General features: G+C 31.1%; 1 protein-coding gene across 1 annotated transcript; it reads right to left on the bottom strand.

Moving 5' to 3' along the window:
- Positions 1–7,523: 7,523 nt before the first annotated feature.
- Positions 7,524–19,857, bottom strand: LOC132713858 (hypoxia-inducible factor 1-alpha inhibitor-like). The gene is made up of 8 exons (XM_060696591.1): positions 19,692–19,857; positions 17,580–17,833; positions 16,801–16,949; positions 16,433–16,578; positions 15,201–15,307; positions 14,065–14,128; positions 13,175–13,282; positions 7,524–12,340 (listed from the first exon to the last, which is right to left on the bottom strand). Exons 1-8 carry the CDS (start codon positions 19,815–19,817, stop codon positions 12,296–12,298), a joined length of 999 nt encoding a protein of 332 aa, XP_060552574.1. The 5' UTR covers positions 19,818–19,857; the 3' UTR covers positions 7,524–12,295.
- Positions 19,858–21,053: the final 1,196 nt, after the last annotated feature.

Raw genomic sequence — 21,053 nt, 5'->3', positions numbered from 1 at the left:
GCATTGGAAGAAGTGTAGTCATAGTATACATCGAACCGTTATAACACACGACTGAATGGACGTTTGATTATTATTTTTGTATTATTATTTTTAAAGCGTGCTACACTTCTCCCACCATTCAGTTAACGAATCTTGTGATGTGGTTGGTATGTGATTTATTATTATTATTATTACTTTTATAAAAAAAAAAAATCATTATTACTTTTATAATTTATTTTTTTTATTATTACTTTTATGTTATTATTATTATTAATATAATAATTTGTTTATTATTATAATTATTACTTTTAGGTAATTATTATTTTTATAATAATATAGCTTTTATGTTTTTGATATGTTTTCTTTTTATTGTTTCTTTTATTACATATACTTCTATTATTATTTTTCATGAACACAACAACATGACAATTTATACCATGTTTTTAAACTGTCACATTGATTGAAATTAAAGTTTAAAAAAAAAAAATTTTACATTCCATACCAAGAACATACACACAACGTACATATAGCTCTTTAAGAGCTGACCAGAAACATTTTTAATTTTATACCCTTTTTTGATACACATTTTTCAAGCACATTTTTGTAACACCTTCTTTTTACATACCGGTATATTTATAAAATTCTTTATACCATTTTTTATTACTGCCACATACCGGGTATTGCACTTTATAAAGACCATTCATAGCATATCATACCAATGTTAACATATGTGTTAACCCTTTGAACATCTTTGTGTTTAAAATTTCTAACTATAGAGAAGAAATCGCATAAAGTTGCACGATGAGCTCAGAACCCAAAATTAGTAGGTGTTATACCAACATCAAAGATGCACACTTTTAAACTAATACCCTTTTTTAAATTATAACTTTTTGATATTTTTTTACCACACAATTCATATCATCTTTTGATTTCATGGGGAATATTATGGACCATACTCCATACAGCCGACCAGAAACAACTTTTATACATATTCTTTATTCACACAAGGACTTTCATACAAATTTTTTTATACAGTTTTTTGTAAACTGATTTTTTTTTACTATTTAGAAAAAAACCTTTGACATGTTCAACAGAATTTTTCCTGTTTACCCTTTTTGAAGCAGCCAACCAGAAACCAGTTACATATGCTCTTAATATGAAACCCTTTTCATATAAATTATTATTACAAATTATTTTAATACACACTTTTTTTACAAATCTATAAAAAACACATTTGACAAGTTTAGCTGAAATTCTCCTGTTTGAGAAACAGCCTACCCAGAAACCAGATACAATTTAATACCCTTTTATAAAACCCTTTTTATACAAATTATTCATACAAATTATTTTGATACACAAGTTTTTTTTTACAAATCCATAAAGAAACGAAAAATCCACGAAAATTCCGCATTGCCTAGTCAGGCACGAAACGAAAATATTTGTGCCGGGTGAGAACAAAACAAAAATATTTGTATCGGAGGGAGAAAATAAATACAATTTATAAGTAAATGACAAAACAATTTATGATGTAAAGTAAGGATATGAAGGCAAAAATCTAGGAAATTCCACATCGCCACTTCAGACACAAAATGAAAATATTTGTGTCTGTTTGCTTACCAAAAGATATTTACCAATTACAGTCATGGTCCAGGCAACTTCCATACTATGAAACACCATATCCCTCAGCACTGAAAAAAAAATAAAACACAGAAATAATTTTAAACACATTTTTTATACACATTTCAATACTCATTTTTTTGAAACACATTATTTTACATATTTCTCCTATTACCACTTTCTAGACACCTACTAGAAATATTAGCCGACTAGAACCCATTTTTATACATATTTTCACACAGTTTTATACAGCCAATTATACTGTGGCTGAGAGACCAGATTTGTTTATACCTTTTTATGATACCCATTTTTTTATACATGTACACGTTTTTACGTTCAGAGTACGGACCCCCAGCCAATTATACTGTGGCTGAAAGACCAGATTTTTTATACCTTTTTATGATACCCATTTTTTATACATGTACATGTTTTTACGTTCAGAGTACGGACCCCAGCCAATTATACTGTGGCTGAAAGACCAGATTTTTTATACCTTTTTATGATATCCATTTTTTATACATGTACATGTTTTTACGTTCAGAGTACGGACCCCAGCCAATTATACTGTGGGTGAAGGACCAGATTTGTTTATACCTTTTTATGATACCTATTTTTTATACATGTACATGTTTCTACGTTGAGAGTACGGACCCCAGCCAATTATACTGTGGCTGAGAGACCAGATTTTTTTATACCTTTTTATGATACCCATTTTTTATACATGTACATGTTTTTACGTTTAGAGTACGGACCCCAGCCAATTATACTGTGGCTGAAAGACCAGATTTTTTATACCTTTTTATGATACCCATTTTTTATACATGTACATGTTTCTACGTTGAGAGTACGGACCCCAGCCAATTATACTGTGGCTGAGAGACCAGATTTTTTATACCTTTTTATGATACCCATTTTTTATACATGTACATGTTTTTACGTTGAGAGTACGGACCCCAGCCAATTATACTGTGGCTGAGAGACCAGATTTGTTTATACCTTTTTATGATACCCATTTTTTATACATGTACACGTTTTTACGTTTAGAGTACGGACCCCAGCCAATTATACTGTGGCTGAAAGACCAGATTTGTTGATACCTTTTTATGATACCCATTTTTTATACATGTACATGTTTTTACATTCAGAGTACGGACCCCAGCCAATTATACTGAGGCTGAAAGACCAGATTTGTTTATACCTTTTTATGATACCCATTTTTTATACATGTACATGTTTCTACGTTGAGAGTATGGACCCCAGCCAATTATACTGTGGCTGAAAGACCAGATTTGTTTATACCTTTTTATGATACCCATTTTTTATACATGTACAGTGTACATGTTTTTACGTTGAGAGTACGGACCCCAGCCAAGTATACTGTGGCTGAGAGACCAGATTTTTTTATACCTTTTTATGATACCCATTTTTTACACTTGTTTCTACGTTGAGAGTAGTGGACCCCCAGCCAAATATACTGTGGCTGAGAGACCAGATTTTTTTTTTACTTTTTATACACATTTTTACACACAAGTTTTATACACATTTTTTTTTTGAAACTCGCTATTTTAAATATTTAAAAAACATTCTTTGACATATTTAACAGGATTTCTCCTGCTTTTTGAAGCAGTCAACCTGAGGCTGAGAGACCAGATACATTTTAATACCCTTTTATGATACCTTTTATGATGCCCATTTCATACAAATTATTCATAAACATTTTTTAAACAATTTTTTTGCATATCTATAAAAAAACCTTTGGCAATTAAGTTTAATAGGATTTCTCCAAAAGAATTACCACTTTTTTCCACTCGTACTAGAAACTGTCGACTAGAAACAATTTTTACACCCATTTTTATACACCCATTCTTTATACCATTTCATACACAGTCTTATACACATTTTTTGAAACTCATTATTTTACATATTTAAAAAACCTTCTTTGACATGTTTACATGTACAGTTAAACTATTGTTTGCGATTTTTCCACTCCTTTTTTTGCATTTAATACCCATTATGCATTTAATACCTATTATGCATTTAACATATATCACCGAGCGACCAAAAACATTTTTATATCCAATTTTTATACCAATTTTCATACTAATTTTGTATACACATTTTTTTTAAAACATACGTTCTATTATATATTTATAAATAAACCTGTTTGACATGCACAAAATACATGTATTAATAATCAGAACGCGACGGGAGAGTTTGTCAATAAACAATAAAAAAATTAAACAAAAAACGCCGAAGTATGTTATGTCGCGCAAAGTATGTTATGTCACGCGGCTGGTCAGACTGGCCAATCGAGATCGTCAAATTAAACATCGACCATATTTCATCAACACGATAACTAGCAAGTCATGTGGGGGCGGGGTAATAAAACGGCCAGGTGTCTCAATTATCAGGAGCAATTATGTATACAAATCATCAAAATAAAACAGTCATATAACAAAGGCATTCAATACTATAGGCTAATGAAAAAATCAAATGACACAATAAAGTACAATAAAAATATCAACACACCTGCACGCCATTTCTTCCATCTTCGCCGTGCAACTCTCCCTCCTAAACAGGCTTCTTCTTTTTCTTCTTCTACTTCTTCTTCTTCCAGTACTGTACATACCTGAAAAAAATCAAATGACGCAATATTAACACACCTGCATAATCAATTTTCCATCTTCGCCGAGCGACGTTCCCTCCTAAACTGGTCTTTTCTGTGCTCAAATGATCACGTGACCTATAATGTGTGAAGCGGGAAAAATTGTCCGGGGTTTTTCGCCGTACTTCGGTCAACTCTGACCTTTTCATTATTGAAACAACAATAGATTTAACCAAGTGTTCTTTTGTTAAAATAAATATGGCGGGGTAAAATTCCAATCGCAACTTTTCGGCCCTTTCCGTCTGTTTTCGGATACGTATGAATACATAGGACGGCTACGGCATTTCGGTCTAACCTACGCTAAGAAACTAAACATGTAAACAAATAGTAATATACATTCATTAAGTTCTTTTACTTTCAAGTTAAATTTCAGATACTTAAGTTCTGTTTAACCGTGCCTTCTCCTACACATTACAATGCATCCTCTTACAAATTATTTTATGCTGCATTAATAAGTTAAACTTTTTGTATGACTCGACACACAAGAAACATTTACTAAATTGTCGCCCTTGCACATATTTTGAGAATAGCGTCAAGTTAGCGTAAAACAGACGTTAGCTCCGTTGTTTTCAATACGCTATACATTACCCACAAAGACAGCTGCTTTTTAACAGCGGAATATTAAAAAATATTTGATTCAGATTTCAGCTATTTAAAAGCGAAGACGGAAATGTTGTCTTTAAATTGTAGAAAAGGTATATACGAAATATTTGTTTTAAAAAAAAGAAACAAAGATGTTAGAGATTATTATAGTGGACATGTAGCTCTATTTAATGCAACAGGCTTACTGAAATCGATTTTCAAATGAATGTTTTACTCCGTTTATGTATCTTAATTTATTTCAACGAATCAAGTAATATCTTTCTGCAAAGTAATTTTCTAAAAATGAAAATTAATTTTCTTCTAATCTCAGAATTGCTATACCAGTCAGAGATTGTCAGGACAACAGTGAAATATTTTGTCATTTCAAACACAGTGATGGCGTTGGAGACGGTCATGACAAAGATGTTAATAAATCAGATGTTGATGCTGATCAAGGAACGGATTCGAAGTTGATGCTTCGTATCACGGCATTGTAACCTACTAGTATGCCAGCGTTCTAGAAAAACAAAAAGCTGGAGCGTCGGGCCGAAGAGGAAAGGAAAATTAATTGTAAAGAAATCCGTAAGAGTCGATGAAGGAAACATGGCACGTAAGGTAGATAACTTGTTAAGTTAATTAAAAAGCTAGAAAGCATGCGGTGAAACGAACCCGTTCATATTACGAGTTTTGCAACAGTGTAGACACGTAGAAAACCCGAAAGTCTACATCAAATATTCCGAAAGGGGAGATGGTGTGCAACGCGAGGGGTTTTACAGTTTTTGGTGTTAGACCAGCAACTTTTAAATGTAAAAGCCGGAAACGTGCCATTATTGGATATGGCTTACATGTTTCCAGCAGAAGTCACCTGCAAGAATATATTCAAACAATATCTTTAGCACATGATGATATGCTACGCCAAAAAAGCAAACGACAATTTTCGCCATATTTCAACTGCTAGCAATGCATTGACATGTCCAGATCCGAAACCATTTGAATGTGTCAAATTTAAGCCCGAGTTGTGACGTATAGTTACAAAAGACATGTCAATGATCATAAAAGAGAGACATCTGCATGTAAGATATTCAAGAGCCACTATGCACGTGCATTCACGAACGCCAACATTGTCTCTGCCATTTAAAGGAATACACCCTTTCATGCACTGGATAGACTTAATCTATAAATTTCATATTTCCGTGCCTGTCAAATGTTCAAACAATAATGTTAACTTACCCGCAGAAAAGTTTTCAAACTGCACAAATCCATCATGGAGAAATACAAAAAAAATCAGCAGACGACAATTGTTATGGATACCGTTTACTTCCGGTATACTGTCTGTTGACATTGAAAGATTCATTTGGCATTATTCCACATTAAACCTTTGTATAACAAGTACGCGATTAAGTTTATGCTTTCAAGACGTATTTCTTTTGGATACTTTAAACCTAAGCAAAAACATTTGCTCACTACAAACAAGAAACCATCAAGCAGATCGCCTAATAATAATAATAATAATCCAGTTGGTGAATTTTCACGGTTCTCAAAACCAATCCTTGAAGACGAGCACGCGACAACCTATATGCCAGCAGTAGCAGACGATCAAAATAATTGCAGACGACAAGCAAACAACGGGATATGAAAGAATCATTGACGGATCCTTTTGGAATAATGTCTGCTTACTGTAACAGCGAGATTCATTCTAGTTTTTTTTTTAAATTACTAAAATATAATTCATTCACAGAGCTAGACTATTTTAAACACAGCTATAATATAGTATTTAATAATAACTAATTTTAATATGTTGTATACAGACAATAAAAGTATTACATAACTCATTTTAGATACAATTTATGCGTTTTTTATTACGTACGGCGACATTGTATTTTCCCTCCACATGTACTATTCCATTTTTTTTTACAGGTATGACATCTCTCTAGCAGACGACACGTAAAATTGGAAACAATATGGCATTTTTTATAGCTTATTGTAATAGTTTTTATTTGTTTGGGTCGTCAGACCAAACAAATAATGGTAGCGAAATTTCAGAGTCTAATGCTGTTAATTGCAATGCCAAAGTAGGCCGCTTTTTTTGAAGCAATTACTTCCCTTTATATGTACACTAACGACGAAAAAATTCAGGGGAGATCACTGCGTAAAGATGATCAAATGACAGGCGCTTAATTTTCAAGCAAAATAATTCCCGAATGGTCGAAGATTTCTAATATTGTTTTATCCTTTATAGATATACATGCTTATAATAAGCTCCATGATTATTAACATCTGTGTTAAACAACAGTTAGCGTCGAAATAATAAGGGTTACAAACCCTAATTTAGAATAATATGGTTTTCTCCAAGCCTTTTACATATAACTTCACCGTGGCCGAGGGGTCTAGAGTTCAAATCCAGGAAGGCAACTCTTTTTTTTTTTCAAATTGTTTAAATCAAATAAACATTGACTTGAATATCAGTGTTGCAATTAGTCCTAAAGCCAATTAACTACAATTAAAACGCTGGAAAGCACTGGTGGCACTATACAAAAACAAATTGGTTTATAATCTCACAACCTTCACCTTTCTGACATTCTGAGACCCAAACAAATTCAGCGCCTTCTGTGCTTTGATTAAAATGTGTCAGAATGAAGTTTAGCTGTACAACAAAGTTGTAACATATAACAACAAATAGTGCATTGTACCTTTATTAAATAAGCAACACCACTAAATTTAAATTTATATATGCCATGTATAATAGTATTAAAATAAGCAAACATTTCTGTTAAGCAGAAATATAAACAACCATTAAAACTGACAAATTAAGAAAGAAGTACATGTAATTAGGAATACTGTTTAACAGAAACTAACATCACTGTGTACAATATAAAAGGGGAATAACTCTAAAATGGCAAGTGCAAATTTCATGAATAACAATCTATGTGTATTAATAGGATAATGGTATTGCAAATGTTCAAATAAATCTGATATTATGTGTTGGAATGTAATGAAAAATAAATGCACACACACACAATGAAAATGGAAAGACTGATAGATATAAAAAAATATCCTGAAGCATTGTTACTATCAATGTATGCCCTTATAGGGAGTACAAAACATAAATAAAAAGATTATGCAGAAGTAAAAAAAAAAAAAAAAAAAAAAAGAAGTAAATCTGTATTATGCAAAGGTAGTATGTAGATTATATAAATCAAAAGTTTAAGCAATCAATGTAAACATTTATGAATAATTACATGTATTTCATTGAAATGTATATCAAGAAAAATTATGCCCAACTGTTTTTTGGTATGGATTATATTATCACAAATAACAAACATCTTTTTTAAAAGATGATGTAATAACTCTCTCTATAGCAAACTGATGAAAATAAAATACCAGTCTATGATAAGCTGATAAAAGTTATTTCACTACTTTATCAACTTACAAAATACAGAATTCATAATTGATAGCAAAAAACAAAAACACACATTTGAAACAATCAATTATTCTTTGACCTGCTGCCAGTAACTGAATATACTAATGCGACCATTGCAGACCAAGATCAGCCGGCACAAAAATGCTATCTGATCTTGTTCTGCACATTTGCTTTTTAGTCAGAAAATATTATTTAATTATTTTTTCTGTACAAGTTTTTTTTCTTGACTGAAAGATGGACAAGTCCATTGAAGTGATTTAGTGTGGTTTATTTATAAAGGGTCAACTATAAATATAATAAAGACACAATTACAAATATTTGGGGTTAAAAATAGTCCTTTTGGTAATTTAATGAAAATGATTAAACATACATTCAGCCACATTTAACAACACAGGTCAAACTAGCTTGAGCATCTATAAGCCTTTTAATAACAAGAATTTTGCTAAGTAAAAAATCCAGAAAAACCAGTACATCAAAATACAGTGTCTATTTTTAAAATAAGCATTAAAATTAATGGCAAAACACCAGACTTATTGTCTTTCCCTTTTTTTTGTTCTAAATACTATTGTTTCATCTACTGAGTAATCATAAGTCTAATGGAAAAATGAATTGCATTTATAAACATATAGAGTTCTCATAAGATTTATTTATATTCAAATAAATCACAAACATAATCGTTGTGACAAAATTGATATTATTGATAATGTCATTAAGTTCACTTTGCCCGGACTCACTTTAAAATTATTACAGGGTTTGTTGGCCATGAAATCAAGATCTAAATGGCTATGAACTCAACTGGAATAACATTTCATCGGCTTTAAAGCAACCTTAAAGCTTTTTGAAAGGTTAAAGATCCTGTAACCCAAATTTTTTATGGTTTTATATCATAAATATGATGCTCAAATGAAGATTTATCAATATTGTAAGTTTCAAAACGCATTATTTTTAAAGATATTAACGAATTTACATTTCATGTTAATAAAAGGAGGTAATTAGAAATTCATTTTTGATAAAGTCTAAGCCAAATTTTTCAAAAAGAAATGAATGCCCATATTTTAATGACTACTTATAATACATATAAACATTTGCAGTACATATTTAACATATTCTTGGATGTTTGGAAATTGTTTTAGAAGACAAATTATATACATATATAAAATTTCACATTAGTGTTGTTACATACTTACAACATACAGGATTTCAAATATGTTATTTTAAGACAAATCGTTTCATATAATTTTCAAATCAAAAGAATTCAGGTAGAAAATGAAATATGTTGTCAATGAAACATATAAACAATAAGGTAACCCCTTGATACCTCTAATCTCTACGAGTCCACTCTCTATATGTAAATTAGTTAAGTGGACAATTCACTTCCCGATTTTCTATTTTTAGAAACAAACTTCACTGATATGCTATAAATAGCTCTTCAGACACTGTTTTGAAAAAGTCTTAACAATAATATGATGCGCTTTTCCGAAATAAATTACTGAAATACTTAGTTTGAAACAACAAAGAATTGATTTTCCAACAAAAAAATAAAAGCTACAGGCTGCTTTAATAGTTCATCTAGAAAAGGTTAATTCTAAGAAATGTAAGCTTGAGTCACCTTTTTCCCCATCATGTCACTTTAAGTGATAACTTTCAGAGAAAAATTTTCACATCATTCATCATCATTAATTACATGTACTCACTTGGTGGTATTTTTCAATGATATAAGCAATCTATATTTTCAATGATGTAAGAGGTTTTAAGGCATCACCAGTAAAAAATCATAAAAAGATAGTCAAAAGAACACTTAACCAATAAGTAAAATCTAAAAGAAAAGGGAGTAAAAAATAAATTGTAAATAAACAAAAGGTTTTAACAAAAGTCATAGAACAATAACATGTATTTTCATAACAACACTTAAGTCTGTAAGATGACATTTTAATCAACTTATTTATCTGTACCATTAAAATACATATATTTGGGTAAGTAGATCTAACTGAGTAAGACAAATTAGATGAGCTGCAATGCCTTGCTGCACATATAAGGGTGGGTTTTTTGTTGTTTTTTTTATTCAATTCATCAAAAAGAAAGATTATAACATTTTTGAAAACATGTGCATACAAAATACTGGAATATACTTTTATATAAGAGGTATCTCAATCACAGAAATAAATTGCAATAAATAAATGTACATAATATCTATGAGGTTTCATCTTAACAAGGTTATATCTTAACTAGTTAGGACAGCATTGCTTTGAAACCATTCTCAATGCTGCTGCATGAGATATATCAATTCATGTTTTTATGAAAACTCATGTATAAATCTTTTAAAAACAAATCATCTACAAAATTCATATTCATTCCTTCTCTAGTATATGTAAATAAGAAAGCAAGAACATGTGAGTCGCGCCATGACAAAACCAACATAATGGGTTTGCCACCAGCATAAATCCAGACCAGCCTGCGCATCCGTGCAGTCTGATCAGGATCCATGCTGTTCGCTTACAAACCCTATAATAAGTAGAGAAACTGATAGCGAACAGCATGGATCCTGATCAGACTGCGCGGATGCCCAGGCTGGTCTGGATCCATGCTGGTCGCAAACCCATTATGTTGGTTTTGTCATGGTGCGGCTCATATATGTGATTGATAAACACATATGCCCCCCTCCCCCATGCCTAAATTCATATCAGTAACCAATTTACCAAACAAGGTTTACCTGTAACCATCCCCTCAGTTAGGGAAGAGGTGATTGCTCAAGAAAAATTGTTAACACAGTTATATAACTTGACTGAATAATAAACTCTTTGTTCTTGTAAAAAAAATGCAAATTGGCAAGTGACGTCTTTTCTATCAAATGACGTTGTAAAATATTCAAATTTCCATTAAAGGTTAATAAAATATACATAAATGCAAGACCTTGAACCCAGTGACCCCAAACTCCAACCTAACATAAAGGACCATCTAAGGTATTAATGGGAATAACCTTGAAAATATGAAAGAATCATTCAATAAATAAAGGTTGTACCAGCAAAAGAGTAAAATCTATTCTTAGCAGTAACCTTCGGTGACCCATCAGTCCACCCAAAGTTAGAGGAATGTTCTAGACATCTACCACATGAGTAAGTATATAATTCTAAGTATATTTTTTTAATTACCCTTCATTACCCTTTGCAGATTTTTCCATTTTAAGCGCTTCACTTGATTCATATAAAAATTTCAAAATTTTATATTTTTAGGCATTTTGACCTCAGAAGAGCTCCTTGAAAATGTAAATTATAAAGCCATTTATACAAATCTAACATAAGAAATATCCAGCTTGCTTGTTTAGGATAACCTTGTGCAGACTAAAGTTCTTGCTAAGATGATGTTATGGGGTTATTTTGTCATCTTCTTTGATCCCTAAAACCCTATAGGCAAATTCTTTTTATCCCATAAGCAACTGTTTCACAAGTATAGTCTGTATTGAATTAACACAGACATTAATCCCATAATGCCACCTGAGTGCATACAGACTGACAGACGCATGATTCAATTACTATATACTGTAAGGTATAAAAATACATGTATAAACAAAAGTAAAATAATCTTTATCTTGAGTATAACAAATAAAGGTTTACATCATTAAAATGGTTTCATGAAATAAACTTGAAAAATATTTAATGGTTTAGCGGACAAGCTTATAGAATATCTGTAAATGTCTGAATAAACTTTACAGACATGGTTAAAAAAGTTTGATTTTCAAAATGAGGACATTAAAAGGGATGCTTTATTAAAGGTCTGGTGGAATTCACTGGAGAACATTTACATGTCACAACATGAGGTAAAAAGCAAAATTTTGCTCTAAAAAGATGCTTATCATACAATTCTTTAACCCTAAATACAAAAGAATCAGCTACCAACAGATAATATTCAAGCAATAAAAATTAAGCTTTTTATCTGATTATTGAAAATGACTAGTTAAATTTTTTCTTAACGATAAATGTTAAAGTGTATCATTCAAATACACATATATCCATGTTCAGTTGTATCCTCTGTGATTATGTGTATCTTCCTAAAACAAGCATCTGCATAAATGATGGTACCTGAAATATGCAAAAAGTATTATTGAAGATAAAGCAATGAAAAATGTTCTCACAAAATGAAACAAATTGTAAGAAATCAAAGCTCTGTCATTTATTTTCCCATGAAAATCATTTGGATTTTTTATGAATCAAAATATTCAAATTACCTTTTCCAAGTTAGATTTCTATATACATATTTTAATAAACATCCATAAAGTTTTTGAAGAAAATAAAACATATAAGTAAATGTACATTGTGTTGTACCATTAGAAAAGACTAAAATTATCAATTCTACAGACAGAACAGATGCACATGTTTCACAAGTAACTACAGATGAAACTCTACTTTAGACCATCCTTAATTAAGACCAGCCCCCTATAAAAAGAGCAATTTTTAAAAGAACATAATGTTCTGTTCCGTATTTCAGTGGAATAATGATCAACCTTTAAGTCCAGCCTGCTTATCTGACCCCATTACTGATAATCCAATCAATACCTATTTTGGAAACAAGATTTATCCACTATCCCTCAAAAATGACAAAAAATCCAAACATCTAAAGTAGGAGTATCAATCAAAGATATTATAATTTGCCCTGATAAATGTTATGACTTTTGCCAAAAGAATTTTCAACATTTGTTTTTTGTTTATCAACAACATATATAAAAATAAAATGCACAGTCTGATCAGGATCCATGCTGTTCGCTTAAAAACCCTATAACAAGTAGAGAAACTGATAGCGAACAGCATGGATCCTCATTAGACTGCGCGGATGCGCAGGCTGGTCTGGATCCATGCTGGTCGCAAACACATTATGTTGGTTTTGTCATGAAGCAGCTCAAATGTAAATAAACACACCTCCTCTGGGTCATCTAGAGCTTGTAAAATCATTTTCTCAATATTTCTTGTCATGGCCATCTTCTGCTGAGCACTGAGTGGATGCTCTACCTTATCCACTGACCTTGACTGAAATACACAAATATATTGAATAAGTTTTTTATGTGTCAATAAATTAAAACTATATATATCAAATGGGAAAATAGAGTTTTCAAAAATAAAACTGTTAAATAAATATGTTAAAAAGAATTGGTCTATAATGGAAGGTGTGTAATACAATAATGAAACTTGTGTTATACAAAGAATGATTAAGTTGAAAGTGTAGCAGATAATAAAATATTTTAGAACACAATATTATCATTCACCATATAAATGTTCTAAATAATTTAGAACTAGAGTAATACTCTATCACTTAGAGTATCCAAATGATACATTTCTATTGTTTTATATCAATATTTGAAATATATGTGAAATACTTATGGAAAATGAGCCCATGGTAGACCTATCAGCTTTAAATTATTGTAAAAATATTCATAATCCATGTAAAGCTTTATAAAGTTTACATGTTATAATGCATTCACTGGTGTTCACAGACTGAGTGAGAGTTTGGTCCACTTAAAACGCCATCCTAAAGAAAAACCTGAAAAGACACGTATATGTATCTGCAAAAGTTTCTAGGAATACTGTATAGAGTATGAAAAGTGCCAGCTAGCATAAGGAACGTTGCTGGTTTTCCTGAGGTGCCTATTTGCGCCTGAAATAATTCACGGAGGGGCACCTGAGGTTTTCATCCATCAGTAAAGTTGGAAAGTCGCCATATGACCTCTACTGTGTTTGGTGTAACGTAAAACCCAACAAAAACAGTTTTCAATGAACCTCTTGCAAGAAATTTCACAACAAATAAATCTTACCATGTACCAAAAGTTGACAGATATCGTTTCTCCTTTATCTTTTAAAGATTCTACTTCATGCCACCTAAATAAAAGTCAAAATATTGTACAAAAGCATGGTACAAATGTAAATACATGTATCTTAAATGGACTTGTGCATTTTCAATCTGTATGAACCATTTATTATTTTGAGGGGAAATTTTCAAATTATGTACTAAATGAATAGGGCAGTGCAGACCATTATCAGATGTGCCAAATAAATTTGTTTGCAATGGTTGCATGGGCATAATCAGTTGCCGATAGCAAGCTTAGGGTGAAAGCCTTTAGTTACTTTATAGTCAACTATTATGAAAGCTATGAAACATCATTATAATATTCATATGTATTGGTATACAAAATTCTACTATATTATAAATTACATCATAACTAAAGTAAAGATTTGGAACACAAAAGTTTAACTAAACCATAACTGAACTTTCTATATATGTTTTCTGTAAGCTAGCTGAGATACCTCCACTTATGTTAGAATGGGGAACAAATTGTATGACTTGAACCCAAATATAATGTAAAGCAGAGAGGGGCAGTCCTGATAATCTGTCCTGCTTGAATTTTACATAATACACACTTTCATAAGTTTCAAAGTTAAATCATTAGAAAAAATATTTACCTGTATATATTTACTGTTTTATTTTAAAACAGGTAAAAAAAGGAAATTAGCAATAAAATGCACAATGTACAAGCAAAAAAATGGATTAAATCAATACAGTGATGGTGCAGTACCTATTAGACGCTTGCAGAAATCACAAAGAAGAACATTCCTTTTTTTCTGCTGATTCTTACATTTTTCATTCATTATCTTATATACATGTAACCTGGTAAGAACAGATGTATTGAGACATCTTAGGGTGAATTTTAGAGGGTGAAAAGGAGAGATTTAAGCATTTAACCATTCAAGAGCTTTGTCTGGTATATACCAAATACAGTATTTAGTTTTATTTTGTTAATCCCACTAAAAAAATTTCAAATCTTAGAAACACATATTTAACAATTTAAAAATTTTGGAAACACATTAAAAAACTCAAAAGATTTAATATCAAATTAACGCACAAAAAAACCCACTATAAAGCAGTTAAAAAAAGTTCAGGTTGACAACTTACCAATACATAGGAATATATAGAACATCTCCTGGCCCGACAATGCCTTGATAACCAGTCAAATTACGAGCATTGGGAAACTTATCAAAGTCTGGACAGTCCAAATTGACCTATTTAATATACAATCTTGTACTGAGACTAGTAGTACATGTAAGCCCAGTTAAAGCTTCATGTCTCTAGAGAGCTTACACATTTATTTTTGAAAATCAAAATAAAAGAAAAAGTCAATTAATTGTTTCAAAATGTACAAAAAATCATAATCACAATCACGGTGGTGTGTTCAAAATGTGACAGAATTTAATATTTTTATCACCATACATGTATATGTATGTCTACTCTGTAACCAACAGGTACACTGGAAAGTTAATAAGTTTTGAGTTGCTTGTTGTGTGTCAACTAAGGCTCCCATGTTTACAATTTTTGTAAACGTTTACACGATTGCTAAGAACCGAAACGATACAGTTTAAACGGTGGTACGTTTATGTACTATACTACACTATGTATTCAAGTCGCTAAAAGATGACATACTTTCTATTTTTGATACATGTACAAATAAACAATGTTCAGGGCTCATCATGATTGTGTCGGTACACCTTTTCTGCAAAGTATCCCATTTCGCTCTATTGAAAGATCAAAGGCAAATCAACTTTACAAAAAATGTATTATGTCACAAGCGATTATTACAAGGTGATGCTGTGTGGAGTGTTGTTAACACCCATTTTCAGTTTTTACTTTGGAATAAACCAATTAGAATTGATAAAATCCATGATTACAGGCAATGATTAAGATATTTTGTAAGACAATATGGTAATTTCGATTAAACGGTAAAAAATATCGTAAACGTTTACAAATGAAAATCGAAACGAATCCGTTTAAACGTGTAACCGTGGGGGCCTTAGTGTCAACACTATCCTGTCACCTGTTATATTATTTTTATATTTAATATTGTAATCCATAAAATTAACAAAATTCAAAGTTGGGCAAATCCTTTATACAAATTCAGCAGGGCAAACGTTCATTAATTCCTAAATAGATGTTATCCAGAACACAGCAAATATGGGTTTTTCCCGGCTAATCTGTAGGTACAAACAAACTTTTGCTGTTATTAGCTTCACTGTGCACTACCTGTCGCAACAGATTGTTTGTACCTACAGATTAACTGGGAATAAAACGTAATATTCTTAATTCGGAGTAAGTCTATTTTTTCTGTTCAAAACAACTTCAGCTGAACTTACCTGACTTTGTCGGTCATGTGGATGATATACTGGATATGGATAGAGGTTTTTATACTGGTCTGGGTGAAATAATTTGAATCGTTTATGACCATAAATCTGAGCAAAAAAGTTCTCTTGCTCATCATAGTGAACAGGAGTTACGTTTCCTGAAATAAAAAAAAAAAAGTTAAAGTTAAACTCGCACAAATCAAGACACTTGTAAAATGTTAAGTCCAGCAATTAATTTGTAAAAATATGTCCACATAAGTACATTTAAACTTCAATACTTATTTAGATTTGAATTTGAAAAAAATATTTATATTGTATCTATCAACATACATACAATAATACAACATTAAAGAAGAGACAAATTTACCTTCTTAACTTACCTTCCATACCAACCAATAAAAGATTTGATGTTAAAGGTCCCCAGTTGTTTAAAGTTTGCTGTTCTGTTAACCAAGCCCAATTGAAATTCACAAAATCATAAACAATTGTCTTTTCTACAGAGTCATTTAATGCCTGTTGTAAATAAATCCTGCAAAAATAAGATTTATATTGATATAATATATTTATGATATAAAGCTTTAAAACTTCTTCTAAAATTGTATTTAGTAAAACTTATCAATTTCCACTCCAGATCATTACAAAATAGTTCAAAATGCAGATCTTAATGTTAACTTATATTAAAGCTAAAATATTGAACCATGTTGTAGATACATAATAATTTATACCTTTTATGGAAAATATGCTAAAATATCAACATTTCTTTTTTTTTCATATATAAGTAAAAGTTTAAAAGTAAAATTTGTGTGCAAAAGTTTCTGTCTTGAGAGACCACAAGGTTCTATCAACAATATTTCCCCCTGTTTGTTTGAGTTATATTTTACAACTCACATCAAAATTAGGAAAGTAATATGCTGACTTTCCAGTGTTTATGGCAGAGGAAAGCCTAAGTGCTCCTTTTTGTGCATTTCTATATGCACAAGCAGGAGCCTGAGTATAACCACCAAATGACTGAAAGTCCATAATCTTGGCAACAAAGATTCCTCCATTTGAGATTCATAATCATATTACTGTATGCCTCTCCGTGCGCCACCAAAGATGACTTGTATACTGAGTATATTACCAAAGACACTTTTAATGTCTGATTTTAAATAACACTCACTTTTCACTGCAGTCTCTTTCCTTCTGTTTTCTTTTCAGCAATGCAGCAAAGTCTTTGAATTTCATTTCCATCTGCACAGTTGGTGGTCTGAACTCTTTAACCATCTTGCATTTCTTGTCACTATAATATTTAAATTTGTGGGAGTCTGATTTGTACACAGTAAAGTTACCATCTCCAATATGATCTGCTAGGTAATCAAGACTCCAGTGAAGAGCTGAAGCCACTAGGTTTGTGTCTGTAAGTATTACAGGTTCCTGAAACAATACATGTATATATTTATCATGTCCATCACTTTGGTGAGTACATTACTGGCATGCAAGTAGTTCCAGTACAAAAGTAGTAATCATAAAATGGTATTTTTTCTTTAAAGATCCTGTAACTCAAATTTTTTTATGGTTTTATATCATAAATATGATGCTCAAATGAAAATTTATCAATATTGTAAGTTCCAAAAAGCATGATTTGTAAAGATATTACTGAATTTAAATTTCATGTAAATAAAGGAAGGTTATTAGAAATTTATTTTTGATAAAGTATAAGCCAAATTTTTCAATAAGAAATAAATGCATACATTTTAAAGATTACTTATAATGCAAATGATACATATTTAACATATTCTTGGATGTTTGGAAAGTGTTTTAGAAGAATAATTATATACGTATATAAAATTTCACTTAATTGTTGTTATATCCTTGATAATTACAACATACAGGATTTTTAAAATATTTGTTTCAAGTTTCAACATCTGTCATATCAAAGGCACTCACTGCATGTAGTAATCATGCAGTTTAGAACACTGATTGGCTGAAAGAACTGTCAGACGAAATATATGTCACTTTTGGAACATGTTTCACCTAACTAAGGACATTTTTTTTGTCTGTAAATTATGCGTGACCTAGACTGACCTCAGAGAACTTTAAATCTAAGTTACACAATATTTTTCAGCATTAATGGCAGTGAGCTACCAAAAAGGATTTTAAACTTTAAAGTTTGGATTATTTTTATTCTCTTTATTATTCATACTTTTAAACATTGCTGTAGGAATATTGCTGTAATGAATTTTTTTCAAAAATTGTGAGGAAAGATTACTAGTGTCCAATTTTTGCACCAAAAAGAACCCTAATAAACACTGGATAGTGGATAATATATGAAAATTTTAATAAACTAAACTTATGAAAACCTGTTTCATAGCTACAGCCCACTATGCCAATCACCACATGTTTGAAGTACAAACCACTTGTGAAATGAATCTATGATAATTACATTTCTATTTTGATTTTTACACCTTAACATATTATGAAGTCAATGTATGACATAAACTTATTCAAGGTTGTTTTGTTTAGCCAAAACATTTTTGAAACACATCGCAAATATGTTGATGGACTGACCATACAAAGAAAGAATAATGTACAGGATTCAATGGAATAAATTATACCAGCGTGATTTTTTTTCTTGAACTTTGCTTTACAATTATTTGTTTGGATTTTATGCTATTAATTCAGATTTGTTTTTCAATTTACACAGCAATCAGGGATCCCAATAGGATCACCTGCTAGGAATCACAGGATTTCCTCCGGACTTTATGGGATCCTCTGAATCCCATGATCCTGGTAGTGTCAAACCCTGATAACGCCTTTTGTATAGGAACAACAGGCATGCCAGTAGTGGTGCTCCTGTTGACTGTAAAAATTCAACTTGATTTTTCACATGACACTGTTTATCATTTTTAAAAAGAAATATTTACTTGATTTTGACATTATGATTGTTTATATAATTGTGCTCTTTAAATGCAAATAAAACCATATGTTGTCCTTTCCAAACAATTTCTATCTACATCTTCTGATCTATGGATAAAATATCCAAGATATCACAAAAACCCCATCAAAATAAAATTTGGCAATTATCTCATACATGATGAAGCAACATATATTGAAATCATATTGGCTGGATATACACAGGTAATAGCTGTCCTCCAGAACTTCTTTACATTTAATAAGTCTCAGAGATATTTTGATCGAATTTTAGGAAATTTATGGTACGAAAGAATAAGGGTACGAAATAAGTTTAATAAACCAAGCAATGTAATCAATATATATTATTGAAGCCTTTTACCGATTTCCTTATCATTTCTAGTGCTTTTCGATCATTACAAGAAAGTCTTGGAATATCTTTCAGAGGAAATGCGTATGAGGTAGCCGATGACAATCTACTTTCACTTTGGTTTTCTTCCGTAGCCATTTTTCAGAGTTGTCGTTCCTAACCAGGAAGTCTATTCTATTTCCCGTCTGATATGGTTCACCGGACAATTCTGTCAGGTCGCGGTCTCGACAATTACTTAACACTCAAAATAGCTGACGTTATAGAAAATGGAAAATTTGGACTAATTTTTAAAGACAAAATAAAAGTAATGGAGAGCCGTGACCTAGTGGTTTCCCGGTCAACAAAATGCATATACTTAAAAGCATTCTAAAACACAGTTCTTTTTTCAACTAGTGGAAAACGGGTTGCATTTTGCTGGTCATACAGAGGACACACAATATACTACAAGAGTCATATATACTAAAGGATACAGGAATATTTTGTTCAAGTAGATCTCAGTTCAAATCAGCTGTCAATGTTCCTCTACTGGTCTTTATTAATAGATATAAATTAATTCATCAGTCACACTAATGTTAGGTAGTACTATTAGTAATAAAAATTTGTCAGACCATTGAATGTATATTATTGTACTTGAATATCGAATGAGTAATTAGTGTTTTTTTTTGTTTTTTTTTAATACTGTTTTATTTATTTACTTCTTATTTTAACATTACTATGCCTGTGTTATTTGTTTTTCCAATAATACGAATTAAGCTTTAGTTACTTTATTGTCTTCATTTCTACCATACAATACACAATTTGTTGGTTGATATATTTTGTTTCATGCCTTATGTTTTATGCTTGTGATTATATATGTCATATAGTATGACCCTTGATTGGTGAAATAAAATTATTCTATTCTATTCTATTCTATTCTATTCTATTCTATTCACTAGCTCCCTCGGAAGCATTAATCACAACAAGATTACAAGAGAATTGCAGACTCGGATTCATTGAGTTTGTACATGAGGGATAATGAATAGTGCAACATCCTTCAAGCCCCCCTAGAACCGGCTTGAGCGGTACTCAATTCTCAAGTCAACACTTAATAGTGCTGGCATCAATGATCCCGAAGGACCAGAAAAATATAACAACACTAGAGTGAAGTACGGGGCAACTTTTTAAAGCTGCCACACAGCACTTAACACCTGCTGCAAGAACTTGTCTCTCAATCGATTTTATATTTAAAAAGTGAATATGAAGCAGATACCTTATCCAGTAGATTAATGATATCATGGAGATTAATTAGATTGTATATATGTCTGTGATGATATTAAAATAATCTTACCACAGCTTCTCAATTAATGATGAAAATAACTTTATAATAAGTTATAT

Source organism: Ruditapes philippinarum, unplaced genomic scaffold (genome assembly GCF_026571515.1).
Source record: "Ruditapes philippinarum isolate M1 unplaced genomic scaffold, ASM2657151v2 ctg167_1_1_1_1, whole genome shotgun sequence".
NCBI classification, from domain to species: Eukaryota; Metazoa; Mollusca; class Bivalvia; order Venerida; family Veneridae; genus Ruditapes; species Ruditapes philippinarum.
This window is presented reverse-complemented; position numbering and strand designations above follow the sequence as displayed.